General features: G+C 42.5%; 2 protein-coding genes across 10 annotated transcripts in view; one reads left to right on the forward strand and one right to left on the reverse strand.

The window, feature by feature from the left end:
* Positions 1 to 64: 64 nt before the first annotated feature.
* On the reverse strand, positions 65 to 22646 carry LOC111931055 (dual specificity protein phosphatase 13B-like). 4 transcript variants are annotated; one of them, XM_023929385.2, is made up of 4 exons: positions 22158 to 22646; positions 2897 to 3092; positions 1550 to 1770; positions 65 to 427 (listed from the first exon to the last, which is right to left on the reverse strand). In XM_023929385.2, the coding sequence occupies exons 2-4, from the start codon at positions 3043 to 3045 to the stop codon at positions 201 to 203; spliced, it is 597 nt and encodes a 198-aa protein (XP_023785153.1). In that variant the 5' UTR covers positions 3046 to 3092; positions 22158 to 22646; the 3' UTR covers positions 65 to 200. The 4 variants fall into 4 exon arrangements, with proteins under 4 accessions (XP_023785153.1, XP_086757269.1, XP_023785152.1 ...); XM_086901143.1 differs by lacking the exon at positions 22158 to 22646 and adding an exon at positions 13003 to 13210; XM_023929384.2 differs by lacking the exon at positions 22158 to 22646 and adding an exon at positions 3940 to 4030.
* SAMD8 (sterile alpha motif domain containing 8) overlaps positions 191 to 24537 on the forward strand; it is a 51699-nt gene continuing 27352 nt past the window's right edge. For 2 of the 6 annotated variants that reach the window (XM_086901141.1, XM_086901135.1), the window contains exons 1-2: positions 191 to 453; positions 19308 to 19436. The gene's annotated coding sequence lies outside the window, so the exon portion shown is untranslated. Of the gene's footprint in view, positions 454 to 4063; positions 4133 to 5110; positions 5279 to 13202; positions 15011 to 19307; positions 19437 to 24537 lie in introns of those variants that run through there. The other 4 variants (XM_086901140.1, XM_086901139.1, XM_086901136.1 and 1 more) reach the window with 4 other exon arrangements.

Raw genomic sequence — 24537 nt, forward strand, 5'->3', positions numbered from 1 at the left:
TGAAGGATAGAGTATACAACCAATCATAAATATAAATCTAGGAAAGCTTTGCACAATTGAAAGATCAAGTGAAGTCTACTTTTATTAATAGCATGCATCTGGTGCCTCATAAAGTTGTGTCCTAAATTTATAAATGCAGTTCATCTATAAGAGATACAGGCAACTCAAGATTTTGTCCTCTTTCTTGCAGCAATACTCTCTTACAGGCCTCTGATAGCAGATGCTCTGGCTCTTTTCCTCTCTTCATTCAGTTTCATGTCCAAGTCCCGGAGCTGGCTGAGGAACCCTGAATTTGGGCAGATGTTTCTGCGAGTACTCACTGTCTTCAGAGCATCCACAAGTGTCATGTTTTCATGGATCATTAAAAAGGCAAGCACTAAAGTTGCTGAGCGGCTCACTCCCATGGCACAGTGAACTAACACCTTACCTACACAAACAAAAAGGCACAATAAGGTGAGTGTGCTTTAGCATTTCTAAAGTGGAAAAGACAAAGGGAGGAGAAAAAAAAGCCAGTAGAAACAGGTTAAGAAAGCAATGGTGACAATTAGTGGAGCTTCATGCTTTCAGGAAGATCACCTCTCAGGCAAGGTGGTATTTCATATTGACCTTCTGCATCTAATTTAGGCCTAAGATTGAAATAGTCGAATTTTTTTGTGGAAGGAGAAGCTTCCTGTGACTAAACTTGTTAGTATAGTTTTCTGTGGAAAAAAACAAGTTTTGGCAGAAAAATTTGGCCCAGCCCTGACTGTGATCACTGGCAAGTCCCACAAACTCTGTGGGATAGTCTGCCTGTAAAAATGGAGTTGTAATTTACTGTATCTCAGCAGCCCAGTGTGAGCTATAACTGAGGATTTAATAAAGCACTCCAGTGAAAGCAGCAGATCCTGCAGCCAGAGTCAGAGCAAACTCTGGAACAAATGGAAATTATGATAACTAGGCCATAATCCAAACTCTGCTGACAAAAATTCAGCAGGCTGCAGGTCAGGCTCGTAGTTTTTGACTTAGTTCATTAACTTCTGCTGCTTCTCTAGCTTAATAGACAGGCTGAATAAAGCTCCAATTCTGTGAAGTACTTGAGCGTGTGAAGCATTCGAGCCAGCACTGAAGTGCTGCTGCTCCCACAGGGAGCAGGAGCAGCATGCAGGGCAGGATCCCCAGCTGGAGCCCCTGTCAGTGTGCAAGGGGTGGGAGGGATGTGTGGAAGCACACAGATCCTGCTGATTCCTACAGGATGGGCCCATAGGACAGCATCTGCAGTGCCATAACCTCTCCCCTTCCCTCTACACTCTGGTCCCAGAGCTTGCCCCTCTTTCCACCATGCTGGGCTGGGGGCAGCCAGTCTTCTGCAATGCCTGGGGACCTGGCACAGCCACCTTCCCTGCAGCACATGGCATAGGCACCCTTCTCCATCCTCTGCTCAGTGGTTCTGTATGTGCTGCCTTGAACCATATGCTGATTCTAAGCTCTGTTGGTGACTGTTACTGCAATGAAAAGTCATTTGGCTTGTGTTGAAATTTCCTCACAAAGCTTATCTTTGCTTCTCTCTTACCTCCTGAAGAGTTTAAGGCCTTGCCTATGAAATTGGCAGCATCATAGAAGAAGACACTTATATTGAAGGAAGGATCATCAAATGCTTCTACTCCATAGTACTCTATTTGCAGATCTGCATAATATTTGGCTCCCGTGTTGATGCTACATGGTCCATCTGCTGCATTAAGGATATGAGTAATGTTGAGGCTTTGAAGTGTAGTTTTGCTCCTGGCAGCCCACCTGTTGAAAGACATGAAGGGCACATTGGCAACGTTCCTAACATTCTGCAAAAATAGCATGGTTTAAAGTTAGTGCCTGCTCCCACTACGGAAGGATGCAGGAACTGCATCCTGCTTTCAGAGGAGCAAATTTCAAGAAGCACATAGTGCTTTGCGCATGAAAAATGTGATATGGAGGTGTGGAGAGCAGCGGGAGCACAAACTTGCCAGTGGGATACTGTCAGTTAAGCAAATGCCTCCCAGCAGTTAATCCCTGCGAACATGGCTTACTGTATGAAATAGTCAAGGTTTTCCTTAAATATTTGTTTAGGAACTTTTAGAGCTAATCTCTCACTGATAATGTGCCTGGTCTCAAGAGTAAGAACTCACACAGATGCAGCAACACCTTGTTCCTGGTTTGGACATGAAGTCGATGTGTTGTGTTCACCAGCTAGAACAGCCCCACTTCCTGCCATAAACTAGGACTATAGGCATTTTACAAAATTCCGAACCTTAACTGATATATTCGTGAGGAGGAGGAGCTGGGAAAAATGAGCTAATGATCCAGGTAATCTGCAGTAATCCAATTGGAAGGAAATAGCAATAAGTATTTTTGGTCACAAGAATAAGGTATTTGCATGAAAATTCCTGTTTGATATTTTCAGTTTTATCATCTTTGAAAGAAAGCTTGGATTTGGAATGTCAAGATGACTATTATACAATTGATTTGGGTCTTCCTCTTTCTGGATCTTAATCTTGCTATCCCTGTTTGAGGGTTAAGGCTACTGGCCTCTTGTCTGCTGCCTTAGAGAAGAGTTTCCAGGCCACATAATGCATCTCAGAATTTACATGGATTTGGCATAGGTTCTTTGAGGACTTTAGTCTAGAATACAAATAATTTTTACCCTGCCAAATCCATGGTGGATCAAAGAACATAAAAAACCAAGTCAGACACGCTATGAGTAAGCCATGATTTTGCATGTCATGTTTTTCTTGACATCCAAGCTCTTTACATCATCCGTTTTGGAAGCCTGTATCACAAAAACATTTCTGAAGATTCCAAAAGCTGCTCCCCAGTGTACCACACCCTTTCCATTCCTCTTCCCAGGGACTGATAACAGCTTAACAATAGGCCCACATGTTCTTACTCATCTCCCAGGTAGATATTTGGCCAGACTTGGTCCACATGATTATCAGCTCCTCCTCTGAGCCACAGGAGCTGCTGGAGGTCTGATAGTGCCGGTGTTTCATAGGAAGTGCTGCTGGTCAGAGATGAAGAGTATCTGGTGTGAGGCATCTTGCTGTTCCTTTGTATGCACTCAGGCTGTATCAGAGACAGCTTTTCTGAAATGAATTGAAAGGAAATTTTCATACAGAAATATTATTCCCTAGAAAGTAGACCTGTTCATTACCCTCCAAATAGGATTACATTATTAGAACTCGTCTGTGCAGCAGGGCCTGCAGGTGTTGCTAAAAGCATCCAGAGAGCAGGACTGATTCAGGGATAGGGCTCTACAGGCATGTAATTTCTCCCCTGAGAAAGCAGCACAAGATAATGTGATTTAATTTCTTGTCAAGTAACACTATTGGTAAAGAACATCTGCACCACCTGAATGCAGACTGGATGAATCTTGTAGGCACAGATATAATTTCTCTTTTTTCTTAAGAGCTACCAGAGTATTTGTGTACACTTGATTCTGATTAGTTAAAACCAGAAGTTTTTGAATACATCATTAAACTGACTGATACTTAGAAAGCTTCTAGGGCCAAGGAGAAAACCTCAAGATGTGTATGTGAGAGTCATCTGTATGGTGTATGTGTACACACATATAAACATATAAACAGTGTGAACATACAATTTTATTTCATTTATAAATGATGTATTTAAACACACCTACACATACATACACATGTACATACATACATGTATACACAGCAAAGGATTTTCATGTGCATATAGAAACATAAATATATATAAATGTCTGTATGTATAGAAAGAGAAATTGAGAGGATTTGAACTAGTTTGTTCTCTCTCAGTTGAATATCCCTGGACACTTAGCTATGATGGTATTCTTGTGCTTGCCTGTGTCAATCTCTCCTCTGGGAGCTGTTCCACTTTGTATAAATAATGTGATAGCTACTTTCCTCCAGAGAGGGGCCATTTCTCTTGTCTGAGGGGCAGGGTACTTACCCAGGATGTGAGAAAAGACAGCATTTCTGAAACTATAGAGCTAAAGTTCTGGTGTTGTTGTCCTGTTGAGAACCCCATCTAGGGCTCCATCACAGGTCTGTGAGATCACAGTCTGAAGCCGTCTGGTCTGTCCCCTGCCCCACAGCAGCAGCAGCCATATGGATGTTGCTTCTAAAACAACAACTTTGTCCATGTATGTTATTTTTAACAGTGTAAGTTGATTTGGGGAATAAACAGAAAACAAGGAAGAATATATTTTTGCTTACAGAAAAAGAAGTGGAGTTGATGTGAGGCATATTACTGAACACACACATTTATTTTTGTGACCTCAGTCTAAATTTGTTTCCTTTGCCCCTTCCTCCCTCCTCTTCCCCACAAATGTTAAGTGCAGTTATAGCTTTTTGTACGTTCCAATAAGAAAGAGGTCTCCCTAGGGTAACTACTTAATAAGCAAGATATGAAAAACACAATAAAAATGATGGGATACATAGGAGAAAAAAATGACTGATTTTAATTTTAATGGTGGAGGAAAAGAACTGCAGGGAAGTAGAGAGAAATATAGAGATAAAAGCCTACGATTTTTTCAGGGCAGATAATATGAGATTAAGAGCTTTGGTACGGGAGTATGTTGTGCAATCCTAGCCCAGATTAGCATGAAGAATAGCACAGAAACAGATAATGTTCATTGCCCTACAAGTTTTACTGCCTTGTGAAAGTCATGCACTGTGCTCAAGAGCTACTGCCAGCATCTTCATGATGACCTGTTTGTACTTTCACCGACACAGAACATTAAGCTGAAGTAGTAAAAGAAAATCAAGAATAAGATAATACAGCTTCTACATCAGGAGATTCATAAGATCACAGGCTCATTTTCAAGGAGTGTGGCTGACTCTGAGTTGCTGCGAATGCTTAAGGGCTGAAGCTGTGGAGCAGAGGGGTACCAAACTTTCACTTCTGCTAGATGCTGCTGCTTTAAATTTCTACTGTACCCTCTCAGTTAGTTACAGTAACGGAGATGGTCAGCAAAGAGAATGAAATTGTATGGCCTCTTGTTCAAGACCTGATATTGAGGAGGTTCTCCCAGAACTGAGTCATTTTGGTGCCCGTGACACTTCACAGGTGACTCTGGCCTTGGCAACCAGGGAAATGCTGTGCAACAGAGCTCCTTTTCATAGAGCAATCCTCTTTCCAAAAGGTGTGCCAACATTGTTTCATTCACATGCCTAATGTCAGATAAGTGAGCTCCTTGTGTCAACACCAGCATGGCTCCTCCCAAGAACACTGCTCCTGCCTGCACTGCACTGGCCTTGAAATTGGATTGCTCTGCAGGGCCTTCAGGGTAAGCTTGGAAATAGCTATAGCAGATGATTAGACTAATGAGGAAAGCAATATGAAATTTTTAATTGAAGGCCAGGGACTTTAGTGAAGGCTTCCCCCCACCTTCTGCTTTAAGATACTGCAGAGGTAGCAAAAGTGCTGCCACTGATTACATTTCTCTAAGCTTCTCCCTCTGGGTGGCTCCCAGAAGCTGCTCTAGCTGGAAATAGTCAGTGACAGCAGGAGGGCAGGAATCCCTGTACCTGAGGGAAAAATTTCTGTCTTACAAGGTCACTAACATTTTCTGCAGAGATCTAGACCATGCAAGTTGGATAGGATTACTTTTCTTTTACACTGTACCCATCTCATTAGCTTTTTTCTTTCTATCTGTCTTTCTCTCCTATTTTTTTTTTCTGCTTAAACGTAAAACAACAGAACAAACAAAAAAAGTCAACTTATGGGAGACATTTGAGGCTGGACAGAGATTTTAATGGCAATCCACAAAATAGAAGGTAACACACAATCTTTAAAACTGTCTTGTCATTCTGTATCATTTCCCAAACACCTGGAGCACTGGGCTACACCCCAAATGGCTAGGGCCAGCTTGGCTCCCTGTCTGGGCTGTGGAGCCTGAGTTTCCCCAGTGGTCCAGGACTTGCCCTGGAGGTCCAGGCTGGATGTGGCCGTTGGTGACATTGCCTGGCTGCAGGGAGCACCCAGGAAAGGCTCTGGGTGACTCAGTGCTGTCTGGATGCAGCTGGGTGCAGCTTCTGAGGGACCCAGTCATGCCAGAACCCTGTCTACAACAACCTAGTGGAGCTTTGTATCTCGCCAGCATTATCCAGACACTTGAATACTAGTCTGTAAAGCCTTTTTCTTTGTTTTTTTTGTTGTTGCTTTCTGTTGGTTTGTTTTGGGGGTTTTTTCCCCCTTTCTCTATGGTGGAAACAATTGCCATTTCATATTGAGCATCTCTGGCTAAAAGGAAAAGAAAGGAAAAGAAAAGAAAGGAAAAAAAAAAGAAAGGAAAAGAAAAGAAAGGAAAAGAAAAAAGAAAAAAGAAAAAGAAAAAGGAAAGGAAAGGAAAGGAAAGGAAAGGAAAGGAAAGGAAAGGAAAGGAAAGGAAAGGAAAGGAAAGGAAAGGAAAGGAAAGGAAAGGAAAGGAAAGGAAAGGAAAGGAAAGGAAAGGAAAGGAAAGGAAAGGAAAGGAAAGGAAAGGAAAGGAAAGGAAAGGAAAGGAAAGGAAAGGAAAGGAAAGGAAAAGAAAGGAAAGGAAAGGAAAAAAGAAAACCCATACAAACCCCCAGTAACTTGAATTGGCTAAAGCATTTAACAGATTTGTGTTGCATCTGCAGATTCCAGGGGAAAAAAACTCAGCAAAGTTTTGGGAGTAAAAATGCAAACATTCCAGTATTGTAGATATGAAATAGTTAATTTTGTTATTTTAAAAAAATACCATTCCCGTTTTTCTATTCAGTTACTTTGTTTTGGAATTTGTTCTCCTACGTTGCATAAAATATTTTAAAACATTAAAACAATATGAAATTGTTCCTGGTTGAGAAAAATATTTTATTTCATTAAATATGAACATAGACTGAATAGCCACCTATTTGTCTAGCCCAAATTTTCACTTCTGTAACAGGGCCTCCTGCCATTTTGCTGTGGTTGTTCCCTCATTTCCTCAAGATGGAACTGAGATCTAGAGAGATTATATTAATGTCTGGAGTCCCAAGAGAAGTCTGGCAGGGCATTAGTTGGATCCAAATCATCTTTCCTCTTTCCCTTTTGCTAGCACCTTCCTGGCTGGTACAACTCTGCCTGTGTTATGCCGATAGCCCAGATGGGGACAGGTATCTTTCAGTAACAAGCCCTTACATGAGATTATTGAGAGCCTCAGGCACAGCAGGGCCTGTGGTTACTACAGTAGCACAAACACTACCTAACAATAACATGATACAGAAAGCTCCTGCAGCCAAATATCCTAAATTCCGTGTATCAAAAACCTGACAAATGAAATGGTTCAAAATTCAAGAGCATGGGGTCATAATTCACGTGGAAGGGGAAAAAAAAATAAAAAAGCAGCCTCTTGATGCATTTGAAAATGCTGTCTAGTCTGTTTTTTCTTCTATCGTCTCTCAGCAAGCATCTCTGCAGTCATCTTTTACATTCTTTGCTCTTTCCTCTCAGGTAGTGTGTAACTCTATGGCTCTTTGTCCTCCTGATGGAAAATTCCAGATGGAAAGAAGTGTGTTTCACAAGGAAATGATCATGTTAGTGGAATTAATCTTTTAGATACTGTAATGTGAAATACGATCTTCCTTTTTGTTAAGAGGACCCAGTCTGTGTCTCTACACTTTGGTCAGAATCTGATGCTAAGAGAGCCCAGGAGTCTCTTGAGGTGGAGCTGAAAGCTTTGTGTGCAGAAACAGGCACATTTAAAAGCAATAGCAAAGTTAAAACAGCCAGATGGGAACCTAGCAGGCAACCAAGAGGGGAACTCTGTGTTTTCCTTGCAAGCCTACAGGGGCTTGTTTGCAGGAATTAGAATCTCTCACCAGCAGTTCACTGCAGCTCTAATACCAAGCGGTATTGAAAATGAGAAGCAGGTTATGGCTGATGGTTTAAATGAGGTACCTACGGGAATTTAGAAATGAGATCCTGGACTTGTCTTGGTGTAGACTGTGCACATGGCAGAGCAATATTGCTTTCTTGGCTGACTGCATCATATATTATGGCCTTTTATTTTGCCCACAGTCAAACAGCGGGGAATAGTAGAAGTTCATTGCTCCAGCTCACTGTTCAAACTCTGATCTGCCTCACCAGAAGCAGTGCCCCTGAATAATGGAAAGCAGAATCGGTCCCTCAGCCTCAGTGTGGGTACTGCAGCACTGTATAAATGCTATTGCCATTATTTCGGAGTGAAGAGAAAAGCAGAATGTACAATTAAAGCTCTGTTTGGTTCAGTTTTTAAGAGAATTTACTAGCTGGGAAAGATGCCAGATCGAGGGCTCTGGAAAACACAGCCCGCCCTTCAACCGCAGTGTCAGGAAAGGGCAGGAGCAGCCCTCCAAGCCTCCTCCACGGCTTCCCCCGGAGCCCAGCCCAGCCCAGCTCAGATTGCAGATGCCCCTCACCCTACACTGGCAACCGTGTTTTACAGGGTGGGAGAAAAATCTGAGTCTTCACACCTCTTCAGCGCTTGGTCTCCCTCCTGACATCTCCATTCACATCCGGCCTTGTACATTTATGATGGGGGCCTCTCACTTCTCCAGACTGAGCTGGAAGGCACCAACTTCTGCATGCAAGGAGCCTGAGCTGGGCTGTTCCTTCCTCTGTGAGCCCTCCTGTTCCTGAGCTGGGCTGGAAAGCTAAAGGCTCCTTCCTCTGTGAGCCCTCCTGTTCTTGAGCTGGGCTGGAAAGCTAAAGGCTCCTTCCTCTGTGAGCCCTCCTGTTCCTGAGCTGGGCTGCCCATGGTGCTGGAGGGGCTGCTGCCGCTGCCCCACAGGAACTGTGTCCAGGAATGCACAAGGCCACTTCAGTAGAGGGAGCGACCTCTGGGCAGGGCAGGTGCGAGCAGTCAGCCTCAGGCAGGGTTTGGATAGCCAAGGGAGCTCCTGGTGGTGAGCAGGTGTCAGGTGAAGTGGGGGGACAAGGGGGTGCATGGCCAGACGCAGGAGTGCAGGTGGAGCCCAAGCCCTCAGCTCAGAGGGGCCCCAGAGTGAGGCGGGGAGCCCCAGCGAGGGCTCCCAGCAGCCCCATCCCAGGTCACACAGCCAGTGTCGTCCTTGGACAAGGGATGTCCCCGAGAGGGGCAGAGCTTGCTCCGCTCAGTGACTGGGTGAGCTTCATCTGTGCCTTGCTAGTTTTAGGGGAGAGGGTGCTGCTTTACAGAAGCGCTCCTGGAGAGCAATTCCTCTTCTTTGCAATGTAATAGATCTGCACATATTTCCCCAAAACTCTTATCATTCCAAGGGGGTAGAACCTTTGTGTTGCCCCCCTCCCACCTCCCCCAACCCTCCTATTTGAGTCACGCAGCCTAGGAACAAGCACTTGCCCACGCACGTGGCTAAGGCTGCAGGAAAGGATAGCTTAAAAATGGAGGCACTGGTTGGAAAAATGGGGAGTCCTGCTGGAAGTGACAGGTCATGGCTGTGGCATGATGCCAGCTTTTACATCTGCAGCTTTCAGATTCAAAAGAGATAAAAAAAGAAGTATTACCTTAGCAGCTGGCATCTCTGAGCTATGGAATGAGCCATTCCCAGCAAGACAGCGCTGCCCTCCACAGGCTCCTAGCACAATTTCCGACTGTCTGTGAATATCTGTCGAGCCTAGGATGATGTTTCCCTTTTATTTCTCCTCTGGGGAAATTCCTGTCCAGGGTACCACAGCTAGGAATTCAAGCCCCCCAAAACTACTGATTTTTTGGATGCATCTCAGTTGCGCACATGCTTCTCCCTGAATTAAAATTATCTAGTCTTAAGTCCTGCTGCCAGCAGCCATAACTGCTGTATGCTGTAATCAGGGGAGCACACAATCACCATGCAGCTAACTGCTTCTAATAGTAGAAACTTCACTCTAATCTTATATAACGCCAGTAATGGAGCAGAGAGGCTGTGGCTTCTGAGGAGCTTAGACAGAAAGCTTTCTTGGGCAGCTCATGCCCTGAGGGCAGAGAAGCTGCAGCTGCAGTGAGAGCAAGAAAAACAAAATGACCTTGATATTGATAACAGTTCAGTGAGTGCTGTCACAGCCAGTGCCATGCCAAGACTTCATTGGTGTTACAGGCTGTCGATAGGTGTAAGTTATGGGCAGTTCTGATAAAAATGGTGTCAGAGGCCAGACTGAGAGAGAGATGTGGGGAAATAATATCTTGCAAGCTTCAGGAAAGACAAACAAGGATGTTAATATATTGCTATTAAAAGGGGCTCCAAAGCACTTGCACTTCTGCAGGCAGTATGGATTTGTGTGACTGTGGATTAAAGGGGTTTTTTTCTTCTCCTTGATTTATTCCTCAAATGATTTTTATCTGACTGCTGCTGTCAATACAAAATTGACAACGCTGTCAAGTTTGCAAGATTTCAGAATATTTGAAGGCATGAGAAAGGGGTTTTGATATTCCTCAGTCATTTGGCAGGGGTAGCTTTGAGCTGTCTCTCCCTGCACTTTTAACATAAGCAGTGAAGTGTTCTCCTTGCTTTGCCTTTCTTGAAAGGGTACATACAAAAAAGGCACCTTCTAAGGTTCACAGAGCTGTACAAATTCTTTGCTATGGAATCAAGAGAAAACTTCAAAACTCTACAATGGAAGATCTATTTTGGCACTTGAGTTTTTCAGGCATATCATAGAGCATTTCAGCAACATTCTCAGCTCTGTTGGGGCAGAGTGGAATGTTTTTATTCTTAGATTTATTTTTTTTTAAGTGCTGACTTTAAAATCATTATTTGATTTTGATTAAGTCATCTTTAAAGAAGAGTGACTGTCACAAAGGAATTGACCAATGAGGACTAAAGGAGATATTAAGACATAGAATTGGGATTTCCTGTCTCTTGCAAACTTTTGATTATGTGTCTGATGAGTATTTGCTCCTAATTTCTTATTTTAAATTTGAAGAAATAAAACTGTGAGTGGTTTTCCTCTGGCTGGAGTTTGCACCTCCCTGGTATCAGGGTGCCAAGTAAATCAGACCAAAGAAGGAACTGCCTCATCAGGGGCTGTGGGCAAAGCAGGGTGTGCAGCTGCCTCTCCAGGCTATGAGGGATGAGGGGTCAAGGGCAGTGGGGACATGCTGCTGCTCCATGGAATGCCCAGTCCCAGGGTCACTGGGAAGGAGTTTCCCTGCCTGGCCCTGCTGCAATATCTCTGTGAGAAGCAAGCAAAACTGTGCTGCCCCACTCCTGAGACTAAGCCTATGCAAGCCTTGCAGCTGGTCAGACAGGGCAGAAGCAAGGGTTGTTTTGTGTCAGCAAGTTTTTGGAGAGTATTTTCACTTTATCTTGCCAGGTTTCATGCTGTTGTTTTTCTGATTGTGTTTCATGCTGTGGCTTGGCGTGGACTGTAGATGGATGGATGGTAGGTAGGGTGATGGAGGGGAGAAGAGCCTCCAGCAAAGCAGCAGCCTCCAGACTCCCAAGAGGGAGTGTTGAGCACAGGTAGAAGGAAGGAGCATGTCCTTGCTGGAGGTTGTGCCTGAGATTTGAGCACAGGTAGAAGGAAGGAGCATGTCCTTGCTGGAGGTTGTGCCCGCGCAGGTGGTTTACAACAGTTTGGGAACACACCACAAACGTAACATTTTCCCAAAGCAAACCTCCTTGCCTTCAGCACAGCCTTGGGAAGGCTGTCCTCTGCTTGAGAAAGTAGCTGTGAGCAATGCGTAGGAATGCATTAAGGACTGCGACATTCTCAGGTACAATGGCAATGGAAGCCACCCGTGAGCTATAAATAGCACTAACATCCTTTCTCTCCAGTGCCTGGCATCCCAAGCAGTCATTTTTGCGGGTGCTAGTGAAAATGAACAAAGCTTTGAAGAGCATTTATTTACACTCTCTTTGCAGGCTGGAAATATTCTTAGTAAGCAGTGCCTAGTTTTTCTTACTGGCTCTGAATTTTGCATTTATTTTAAGGGAAAATACCGACATTTTTTTACTTTTGAATTTATTTTTTTTTAAATTATCATATAGAATTTTCATATTTTTACCTCAACTACGTGGGAAGAGCTATTATGGCAGGAGAGTTGGGATCAAAAGTATTCATTTTCAAAATCCTCTGTGCAATTGTAGGAAAAGGGGAAAAAAACACAGGAACCTAGATTCAGTCACATAAATCTTATATGCATTTTTAACAAAATAATGAAAATATTTTGGTTTAAAGAATTAAGCAAACAATGCAGGATGATTGGGCAGGTTTTGTGGTGTTTACATTGAGACACCAGACAGCAATAGTGGTTGCAGTAAAAGGAAAAGCTTTACATACCTATCAGACAAGATCTTCCTATGGTTTGATAGGAAACAAAGATGGCTTTCTTAAGGAATTATGAAGACCTGAGAGCAACACTGGCATAAAAAGAGCCTTTTCAAAATATTTAGGGTTTAATTTATGAAGTCTTGTCATAACATAGTAAAGTCTCACCTGTTCTGTAAGTCTCCTTTGCTCTGTATAGACAGCAGAAAACACAAGGTCTACAAAACAGACACTTTGCTCTGAGAGAACCAAAGAACTTCTGCTACAAGACCAACTAGTGGAGCTAGAAGAATTAGTCAAGCTTTTAAATATGCAAGAGGGACTGTATTTTTTGCAATGATACCAACTAATCTAATTATAGATTAGACTGTTTTGCTGACAACCCTTGTCTTAGGCCAGCGGGTAGCTCTGCTGCTAGTGAAACGCTGTGATTTTTCCTGCTGCCACAAGATGGCAGGAAAAAACAATGTTAGAGGATTTGAAAATAACACAGCCATGGGCATAGCAGGACGGAATACACTTCCGACCGGCATTTAAAGAGAGAGTTTACAAGGAACTGTGCACCTTAGATGGAAGAAAAATGTGAAATGTACGGAGTTAATTAGATTGGTATTAACCTGCGTGTATCCATCAAAAGATCTACACCATATCTTTTTCCATGCAGTTTTCCTGTATAAGAAAAGCCTGTGACAGTGCTCATTTTTTTCCTTTACACTGTGCAGGTTGGCCTGGTTTTGTTCTGCTGGCAAAATCTGTTGTACAAACTAGTCCAAGACATAATACACTCACCTAAAGTAAAAATCAGGGTGATTATTTTAGTCTTTTACACTGTCTGCTTCCAAATATGGTTCTCTTCCCATTCCCCGTTTCTCCAGCCATAGTAGAAAAAGAGCCAAGCTAGAGGACACTGCTCTGGCTTTTGGGAACAGCAGGAGACACGAGGGACAGCAGCTGGGCAGGAGGAAGCCTGGGTGCTAGCGGGATGTTGCACTGGGCTGCTGGGCTGGGCGATGGGGTCAAATCAGCGTCCCCCCATGTTCTCCTGGAAAACTGACCCTTCAGTGCGTGTCACAGGAGCTGCTGGGGCTTTGGAAGAGGGCTGGGATGGAGGAGTCTCTGCTGTTCATGCCCTCTCCCCTGTTGATTTCAGTTCAAATACTTTTCTTAAAGGAAGTAAACCCTCTACATGAACAGAAATTGGTTTGGAAAGTACAACCAGACTAGCTGGAGCCTTTGAGTAATCAAAGGCTCTCCTCTTCAGCAGACAGCGTGGTGGCTCCCCTGCATTCTTCTAACAGATAAAATAAAGCTGTGGAAAACTCACAAAGATTATTGTGTCAATGGCAATTACCAAGAGCTCATTAACTGGTAGAAGTTAATTCTGAATGGCAGCACTGCAGAGACCTGGCAGGTCCGGGCCCTGGTCCTGGGCCCTGCCACACCACTGCTCCCCAACATGGCCTGGCCTGGCCTGGCCTGGCCTGGTCTGGCCTGACCCAGCACTGAGACATCCCTTCCCTCACTGGGACATCCCTTCCCTCACTGAGACATCAAGGACATTAATCAGTAACCTTTGCAGCTCATCTGGAGAGGGGACAAAGCTCATGGTCATGGCAGCTGTGCTGCCCCACGGCAGTGGCCTCCCCAGAGCCACTTCCAGCACCGGCCTGCTCCTCACCCATCCAGCCTTCCTCCTCAACCTGCTCCTCATCATCCAGCCTGCTCCTCACCCATCCAGCCTGCTCCTCAGCTATCCATTCACCTTTCTTTCTCACCCAGCCTTCTTTCCTTTTCTTTTTTTCACCCCACAGCCTCAGCTAACCTCCTTGGAACTGATGGAGGCAAGGTGCTTGTTGGGGGCATGAAAACAATTAAGGACTTTTGTGCTAGGACCTGTTCTTCTGTTCAGTCTGTAGTAATTAAAAGTATCAAGAGGTTTAAGAAGTAGCCAATCTGTTGAAAGCCAGAAACAGCTGTCCTGTTTCTTATGCTGGCTTCCTCTTGACTCTACTCTGCCTGATGGAGAATGAATAACTAGCCAGGCCTTCAGTCCAACCTGCACTGGCTCTTTTCTACCTGTCTTATGAATGCTGTGTCTGCACTGCTCATTACTAAATACTGAATTCTGAATGTATCATGGGCACCAAACATGCAGAATCTGCCTCCCAGGCTGGCAATACATTTGTCACTATGAACCAAGATTCATTTCACAGTGGCAACATGGAGGAGAATGACAAGGCATCAAGAGTGAAGAGCAAAAGCAAAATGCTTAAAAGTGCTGTGGTGATGAGGGAAAAGTGCTGATGATATGGGTGCCCATCACCTGGGCAGGGACACCCTTGACCCATGAGATACTAACAGAGATCTCAATGCCTTCACACCTTACCACTCCGGATTCTGATCCTACTTGGCTTTTTAAGGTATTCTTTCTTGTATTGCTTCTTGTGGTAAAATTACTTTGGTGCCAGCTTGGTTCTGCAGTTAGCAACTTCATTTTGTGAGGGAAACAAGTGATGGAAGATCTGCAGCTGCTGACAACACCCCAAGAACACTGCCAGCATCCAGGAGCTTTCTTTTGCCCTTTGGCTGCCCACCTCTGAGTTGTGGGGTCCCACCTGCTATTTTAAGGTAGATTATGCCTTCCTTGATAATAATAGGTTAAACTGAGCACAAAATTACTTTGAATGTAGCTCATGCAGGACATCCTACAACCTGGGTCCTTTTGCCAGGCTTTCAGCAACTGATCATGTAGGTCAAAACAGCTCCAAGATATGCTTAATCCTGCTCTGGATGCAAGGTGAGCAAGCCTTTACACACTGAGGTGTTAGTAGATATGTATGTATGGGGAAAACAACACTCTCTAGACACCCGTTTCCCTTCAGTGCTTGAAAGGAAAATCCTCCCCTTTCAGCACTAAAACATTAACTGTAATGTTATTTAGTTGTTTAATAATGTTTTAATAATGTTGTTTAATGTTCATTAACTGTAATAATTACTGTAAGTGTCAATTTGCTATCTATTTTAGAGAAAACAGGTAGTTTATCCACAATGCAAGGGAAAATTCAGGGCTGTCCAAGAATTTGAAACCACGGGGTAGAAGGGATTTTCTATTTCTCTTCTACTGGGTAAAAACTCTATCTGAATTTTTAATTTTTGTTCTCTTGAGCAAGGTGTATATGCCTGAGAGGGAACAAATGTGCACATCAGCTCTGAAGTGAGGAGCCTCCTGCACAGGTGACATAATCACACTCGTGGTGCTGGATCAGGTCTTGAGGGGCTACACTGATCTCTGCTTTTCTGCCACTTTTCACTATTGCCAGAAGTAAGGGCTGAGATTGAATGAGTCAGTCTTAACCTAAAAGATCTAATCTGATCTGAAATGCAGGGGCCCATAGCTATGTGAACTTACTTGGGCCCTTCTCTCTATTTCTGAGACTGTCAAGCACAGAAAGGTGATTGCTGACTGTTGGAACAGAAAAATGTGTCACAGAGCTGAGAGGTGCTCTTCTTATCCTGACTTACTTAATGTCTGTCCCACCTCCTTCTTCCATGAAGATGTCTGTCATGGCTGTCCCATTTTCTGCCTTTCTAGGGTCATAAACAATAGTGATTACCAAGTAACTTCATCTTATCCCTCTATTAGCTTAACCATTCCCTTGATGGATCACAGACTGGGTGAAGACAGGAAAAGTCTCTGTCATTAAAAACTCAAACTCCTTCTGTTTTCAGAGGTGCTGGAATGGTGATGGAGCTCCCCCTGCACACAGGCAGCCTTGCCTTCTGCCTGGTTACATCTTTGCCAGGCAGGATGGTGCATCTTGACTTTACAGCTGCTCTATGTGGCTACACATGCTTTCACAGCAGGATCTGTGACCACCAACCACCCCCTTTGCAGAGATCTGAAAGAGTGCTGCCTTTTGGCACAGGAATGAGCCTGCTGTCCCCAGGGAACATAAAGACAAAATCCTGGCCAAAGAGGGAACCATGAGAACATAGCTAAGGTTATGACTTTATAAATGTTTATCTTCAGTTTGTATTTGATGTCTGGATAAAAAGGTGACCAGTCTCTTACAGAAATGTAAGGCAGGTTAAACAACAGAGGGGCACAGAGCAGTTTTCTTGAGCTGCAGCACAGAGAATGTGCAGAGCCTTACCATTTCCACTTGCCACCTTTGTGGCTGATGGATACTTTCATGCAGTGTCTCTTCCTAACCCCTTCAGATCTGAGCTCTAAGTATGGTTGATACAGCTGTGCTTCTTTTCTTCTTCCTAAAAAGAATGACTTTCCCTTTGTACCGTTTGCATTTTGTCATGCTGCTTTGGTTCACTCACCATTTTCCTCAGTTTGGTAAAGAAACTATCCATGAAAACAAGAATGGAAAAAAGAAAATTATCAAAGACAGTTTTTTTTTTTTTATATACATGGGGAAGGGATGTTTCAAAGTGAGTCTATCAGGTTATATACCTAAGTATTATTTCTGCCCTTGAAAATCTTTCACTTACAGTGTTTAATTGGTCTGTGCAAATCCATTGCCAAAGAAGTAATTGGACATTTTTATAGAAGGATCAGAAACAAAAACACTCTAGGCTATTGTTCTAAAATTAAAAAAAAAAAAAAAAGAATTATGGAAAGAATATGTTTCAGGGCATCATCCAGCCTCTCTTGAAACTATGCAAATTCACTTGGTGGTAACAACAGCAGACACAATGAAATGAGTTGTATATGATGAACTGAGATCTCAAATGTGATATTATGCAGAAGGTAAAGAGTCTGTACTAAATAAGTAACAGCCTAACGTGTTACCAAGGGGGCACTTTGATTTTGATGAATGTTAAAAGAACCTTTAGCCTTGAAAATAAAGAGGATAATTTCTCTCTAGGCAATGGCTGCTCGTGAAAGCCATAAAATAAGAGCACTGGAGCCCTAATTTTATAGTGCTTTTTAAATGATTTTCAAATGGTCCAGCTGCTTTGTGCCACAATAGCACAAGGCAGAGATATTTACACCAGCAATAACAAGCATGCATCAGCCTGCCCGAGCTGCTCTCCGCAGGCAGCCTGCGGGAGGTGAAACACACGTGGAAAGATGATACTTGCCAATGTGGATTGATCATAATCACACCATGATCAGAGCGATCCTGGGAAGCCGCTTTTTCCACCCAACAACTTGATTGTTTTCTCATCTGTGTGTTGCCTGCGAAGCACAGGATCTACGCGGCTTCTATTCTGACACTTGAGAGCCTGCCAGCAATGTGTGCCCCTTGGGCCATACTGTCCTTGGCAGGCGTCTCTTTTTGGAAATAGGGCAAATTCACCCCTGGGTTACACTGCTGGTTTGGCATGGGAGTTTCCACAAGGACTGGTGTGGTCCCAGCTTTGGTGTTCTGCATGCAGCACTGCATTATCTCCTCCAAAAAGCATGCATGTGGCAAGTGAATTCTGCTGAGATGCTGAATTGCCACCAGCAACTCTCCCCAGATATTTTACCTCTGCATGTTTAAGACTTCAGTCTAAAACTACAGTTTATTTTCCAAACAAATACTCTAAGATAAGAACTACCCTGGGGTGGTCTAGCTTAGCTTGCCAATTTGGGTAGTCATTTCAACAGTTCAAAAAAAAGTTTCAATTTTTTTCTTTAGAGTCCCCTCTCCTTGGCGAGACATTGACAAAAGACAGGGTTCTGGGAGAAACCTGCTTTCTGAACCAGCAGAGTAGGCTTTAAAGAGCCGTTCCTTTATGAAATATTCCATTAAAATTAAATAAACTGTCTCTTTCCATGTTCACTAGTGCTAGAGGCACAGCAGTATTCAAGTAATAATAATTTTGTTGGGAACAGGAAATTTTGAGCATGAGAGAAATGTCTAATTTATAGATGAAAGTTTATTACATTTTCAGTAATGCTCAGGTCCATAAAGCTGAGACAGAGCTGGGCAGAGGACATGACAGAAAGTAGTTACCGCTGGAAAGTCCTCAGCCATTAAGCATCTATTGTCACCAGGGTAAGAAAACTGTCTCTCATCTGGGTGACTTCTTGTACAGGTTGGGAAATATTTTCCCCTTTTCATTTGCTGATCCAAATCAGCAAAACAAGTTAACATCTTTTTGTGTCCAGGGGTGGTATACTTAAGAACTTTAGTTTTAAACAGGGGCCTATTTTCTCTTGGAGTTGAGTTTTAAGAGTTTTAATGAAAAGAATGGACAACAAATTAGGAATGTATCCCAGAGGAGTACCTAGCATGTTTGCTGCCTTCATTTAGCCAACTGACTGAGGAATGACAGGAGCATGCAAAATTCAGAAACATTCTATGCCCTAAACAGAGAGGAAAAATAGATTTGATGCCAAAGCTTTAGGTCATGTTCATCTTTGTCTCATATTCAGATAGTTTTTCTGACATTTCTCCTTGTCACTTTGTGCTCTTTTAATTTCATGAGAGTTTAGAGTTTACATAGGTGTCTACTGTATCTTGGTTCAGTATGTAAATCCTGCAGTATGATGAAATTGCTCATGACTGGGTAACTCTTTGGATAACAATGCCTAGAGGAAAGTAGCAGAATATCATAAGGTAAGGCAGCATAAAGGAAGCAGATCTGCTTTTTCTAAGAATAAGGCAAATAAAGATTTTTCCTTTCAAAACAGAAAGGAATACACATAGTGCTGTTCCAGGCTGCAAGGAGTAGTGCCATAGTCACAGATTGCATAAGTTTGTACTTCTGCCTCACTCGCATCTCATCTCATCTCTGAGAGATCCAATTTACAGCAGCTGAGATAAAGTAGCCTCCAGGGTATTACCTATAGCCCTTTCATAAATCAAGAACCACTTTTTGTTACTAGAGATCTGAGTCCAGAAACAGAGGAAAACACATGGCATTAGGCTTTGTAAATGGCCAACTGGCATGTCTCTGCAATAGCTTTTTGCAGGTTTTGGCTGTTTCTCAAACTAGAAAGTAACTATTTTTAGTTATTTTTGTTGTGTATTCTGACAAATCAATAAAAAACCCCTAAAAATAAATTTTAAAAATTGATGATGTCTGACTGAGAGCTCAGAACTGTCTTCCCTTTTATAATTGCTTTTCTTCTTTCTCTCTTGCTACAGAAGATACATTCAGATGATTACCAGTACACAATGTGTGATCCTTGCCACTGATGTGAATATGGTTTTGTCGGTCACTCCTAATCTCTCAGGATCCTGCTGTTTTCCCACGTGCCAATGAAGACAATGTCTGTAAGTGGATAATTAGGCTTACCCAAGTGGTTGAGTGACATTTAGTTAATGCTGCTAAAGTAATTTGTGATTGCTTAATGTGAGTGCTGTGTAAGAGCAGCAGTTTACCATCGGGACAGGGACTTGCCATTTGCCCTTTTTAATGCACACAGAATGTATAGAAATGTGCAACAAGGTCAAAGTCGACTGTGTCTTCTATAAAAGCACATGATTACAAGTAGCTCGAGTTATCTTGTTGCCTTGTAATGTATTCCTGTCTGTAGACCCCAGTCTACTCTGAGACATTTCTTCCCCTTTGAGAGGTGTAAGGAAAAGTAAGGTAGTAGAAGAATGGTAAGAGGTTATGATTTCTGAATATACTCATACCTGGAAATGCAGAATTCCAAGTTATTTCACTTCTGAAAAGAAATAAATTTCAGAAGTTTTACTGACTTCAGTTAACTACAGTCACATTGAGGACTGCTGGTGTAAACATCCTACAAAAATTCATTTCAGGAGGTAGCTCAGGTCCTTCTGTAACTGGATTTGAAATATGTATGTTGAACACACTAAGGTTTTAGCATAGCTAATAACCGTTTCGCCTCAGCCTGTAACTGTACAATGTTTCTTTGCTGAAGATAGCCTTGCTAATCTGGTTAAACCCCAGTTAATAAACCTGCCTGCTTAATATCAGCATGAAGTTTGACTTTTGCAGGATATTTTACATATTGTGCCCTCAGCTGCTTATTATGTAGCACTTCTGAAAACACTGTACCTTTAAACCCAAAGGGTCTTGGCCTTGGCCTTGTATATCAGCAATGGCTGATAGCCAGATAAATATTTAATAATCAGTTTGTTGACAACTTCAAAGTCCTCCAGGATGAAAGTCATCATGTCAAGTCAGCCATCCCTACTTTATTCTATATTTAACTTGTTTAAAGATGCTGAACATCAGATTTCTGATAAAGGCATAAGGAGAAATATTTCTTATAAAATACAGCATTAATTCTAGATTGATCTTTGATTTCCAAGGAGCTGCTCAGAAACTGCACATAACTGGATCCACGGAAACAAGCAGTGACAATATATGGTACTGTTCTGGGTTATTTTAGCTCTGGCACAAGTTCTGATGCTGGCAGGGGTTTGCTCAGTAACAGAAACATTCACTGTTTATTAACTTCACTGAGTACTGGGTTGGGCCCTAAATGCACATACTCTCTCTATTCCTCATTTTTAGCTCATGAGGAGCCCATGAAATCTTATTCTCAGGTATTGTTCCTATTTGTCTTATTGATGTTGGCACAAAAAAGAAAATTCCATCTGTAGTACTTGATCAACTTCCAGTTTCATTGTTTGCAGTCTGTAACTCATATTTAAGCTGATATTAGTGATCAGCTGTTGCATTAAGACACCTGTTTACATTTTTATTTCTGTTAGCTGAATGTTCTCAAAGTTCCTCTTTCCTTACTACACATACACACTGTTGTTATCTATATATTTTTTCATTTTATTCCCCACCACTTTTCCCCCCCTACAAGAGGGAATGTGATTGAAAGAAACATCCAAGAGTAGTTTGGAACATGTATACTTACAGGTATTGAAAGGAGATCTTAAAACTGCACTTAAAAGGTTGTCTAAAATCAAATGTTGCTGTTATCAGAACACAATTTCAGTGATTTTTGTCTTAAATCTTTGCCTGTACTACCTGTCAGGCTCAATTCTAAAAATTGTTACTTCTGCATATGGTTCTAATAAGTAAAAGAGTTAATTTCCAAGTGTAGTTACAAGGTTTAAGTGGAAAGGCAAGGGTCGATTTCCTGCTCTCCTGGCTGAGGCAGAAGTTCAGTGAAGCTGAACTCAGCACAGCCAGGCTCTGACCCCACTGTGCATGGGGTCACCTGCCAGCTGCCACGCTCCTGCCTGCAGCTCAGGGACATCAGGAAGCAGGCAGTAATTTGTAAAACCAAGTTTTGTAAATGCAGATTATTTCCCCAGCATCCCCTAGCTCATTTTTTTTTGGCTTTGCTGTTTCATAGCTAAAAGAACGGGCACTCAAGCTTTAATCAGCAGGCAATCAGCAGGGTTATTAGTTCACCCTGCTTCTCTCCTGCAGGAATTATTGTAATTTCTATATATTTCAACAAGTTTGCCACCTGATGATGGTGAAAAAACCCTTGTTTTGGCATAACATTGGGCACTAGGCATGTTGAGTGCAGATGATTGCATGCTTTCTCTATGCTTCAGAGTGAAATACCCATCTGCACAGTTTTCAGAAATAGTGGTCTACTGTCATTCAGAATATCCATGGATTTGTCAGAAATTTCAACTGCAAATCAAGTTGTCATATAAACAGGCAAAATCAGAATACTTTTTTATGTGCGAATTTCCATTCTAGTTAAAATTACACTAAAAATGGTAAAAATCAATTATTGTTCAATTTTAAGGCTGCTCAGGACCATAAGTCTGTCTCGTGCTTTGTATGGTAAATGCTGTAGCATTTGTAAAATCTGTGTATGTTGCAAATTATAAAATAATATAAAACAATAGAGTCTCTTTTTAATTGTTTTGTATTCATAATTGTGCAGTAGGTTCTTTCTTTTGCTTTCTTCTGTGCTAATATTAAGTCTATTTTAAGGCAATGTTTACCAACACTAACTAAACTAAATAAAGTTGGATAGCATATGTTAATGAGTACTGTATTCCCCAGCCCTTCAGAACAGCTCAGCCTCAAATAACACTTACATTGCCTATGTAGAGATTAGGCCACTCTTCACCCACGTGATTTAATTCCACCTTGCAGCTGTCCAAAATATCTGGCAGTTCCTGGGTAGAGGGAGTGCCAGGCTCAGAGCATTCCTGGGCTGTCAGGGTCTGTCTTCAGGTGCAGACCCTTTTGAAGGCCTCATGCAGAATCAGGCAGAGGAGGGAGAGCCTGCTGGAAGCCGCTGCTGTGGAATGCACAGGGGAGGTTTTTGCTGAAGCTGGCTCTTTCTGCCGCTTGATGTTCCCAAGCAGGTGGCTGACTCTAAATACAGCTTGTGCCTTGACGCCTCCCTAGATTAGCTCAGCACTCTGTTCCTGATGCAATGGGGAACAGCCAGAAAAATGAATGCTCTGCTTTAAGTGAATCTTATGCAAAAAAATGCTACTCCCGTCCTCACATAAGCTATGTGTGCTTGTTCCTGCCAGCACAGAGCTTTCCCTGTGAAAGAAATGTCAGTCAATGCAACTGAGACGCAGTCCCAAATGCCTCATGTGACCCAGTTCTAATAATAAGCTACCAGGAAAGAGAGGACAGCACAGCTTGAGGGCGAGTTCAAAATAAACACCACAAGAGCACCTGTCCTGGGCCTTACCCAAGGTTCGCCAAGCCCACTGTCCTGGGCTTGACTATGGCTGAAAGTGGACGCCTACAGAATATAAGAACACACAAGCATGAATTATACTTGTGTATATAACAATAATAATAACACTCTCCCAGCTTCCAGCTGGCTGCAGTTTATAAGCTTGCTGATCTGGATGGAGTTTCCAAGTATTTGGTAACCCTGAATGGATTTCTGTCCCTCAGACTTTTCCAGCTGGCCCTTGAATGTCTATAGGCTTTTGCTCTCTGCAGCATCCTGTGGCAAGGTGTTACACAGCTCACACAAACCCCTCCTTTTGTTTCACACCTGATTTCTACTGACCTCATCTGATGCCCTCAGTTCTTGTACTGGAAAATAAAATTAAGAGAAGTTTTCACTGGAGCTTTACATGGCTCTCTTTAGGTGACACTGTTTTTGTGATTGCTTTAAAAAGATTTAAGTCTGACAGAGCTGTGGCTGGGACAGTTCCTTTCACTTGCACCTTCTCCCATATTGTGTAGACCCTCTTGAGAAACATGCACTTTCTGAATGAACTGCCACTGGGTAGGCAGTATTTTTCCTTCATTTTGGTTCCTTAGTCTAACTCGACAAATCAACATTGAAAATACGAGTTTTTATGCAGTAGAGGAAAGCAGTGAAGTACTAATGTCACGTCACATCATGACTTGGATTATGGATAGTGTAAGTGACAGGTGAGGAGGTCCCTTTTCCTCTTAGCACACTGCAGCAGACAACGTTTTCTGTTTTAAGAAGTTACAGGCCTATTCTTCTGCTTTTGCTTATGTTGACTGGAATCTTTCTCCCTGCACAAATGTGCACTCAGAGTAAATCTGTATATAAAGAAGCAATGCAGACAGGCAGGAAATATAAGCAACACTGACGCCACAGATTAAAAACACTTCAATGATTTGACAATGCCCTTGAAAAAAGTTTCTACCTAATTCATTCCCTCCACTGAGATAAATAAGTTGTGCTTACAAGATCACTACTGTGCCACTGGTGGTATGGATGCCCTACTGACTCAGCTTCACTCTGTACTCTTCCCTTCTCTGCCCCTAGTGAAACAATACTCTCCCAGGATGAGCAGTATCTCCAAGAGCAGGTACTAATTTACAACAGGAGCAGCTTTCACAGCTGTGGCTTTGTAGGACAGATGCTCAGAGGCATGCAAAACATTATCCTGATGGGGGGATTCCATTAATCTTGCTCACATGTGTCTAATTTTGCCCAGCCAAAAGCCATTAAGATGCATTATTTCACTCACATGAATTACAGATTTTTCAATGCCATGTCTTCAAAAGGTTTCCCGACTAAAACCTACTGTAATGTGAACGAAGTATAAATTATAATGAAATGTTAAGTCATAAAAATCCCTATTAATTTTAATGGAGAACTTCAAAGCAAACAAAGCTCCTTCTCCACCACTCTGCTGCTTTGTGAGGTATAATGATTGTCCTAGCACTGTTGGGTTTTAAATGTGATTTCCTATTTGATCTTTTCACACAACAATGTCTTACCTTCCTCTCATCAGTGGAGCTCTTTCACAAGTTTTAGGAAATCTCAGCAGTCAAACTGTTGTCTGAAAGGATCTTAAACATGCTTATTTTGCAAAACACTTGTGTACAGTGAAATAGGGAGGGATTTCTACATTCCCCTAAATGCTAGTCAGAATCATATGAATATGTCATAACCTCTCCACAAATGAAGAAGGAAATGTGATCTGGAAAGGCAGAGGTTCGACTCATAAGCCATCATTA

This window comes from Cyanistes caeruleus, chromosome 8 (assembly GCF_971803275.1).
Source record: "Cyanistes caeruleus chromosome 8, bCyaCae1.hap1.1, whole genome shotgun sequence".
NCBI lineage: Eukaryota > Metazoa > Chordata > Aves > Passeriformes > Paridae > Cyanistes > Cyanistes caeruleus.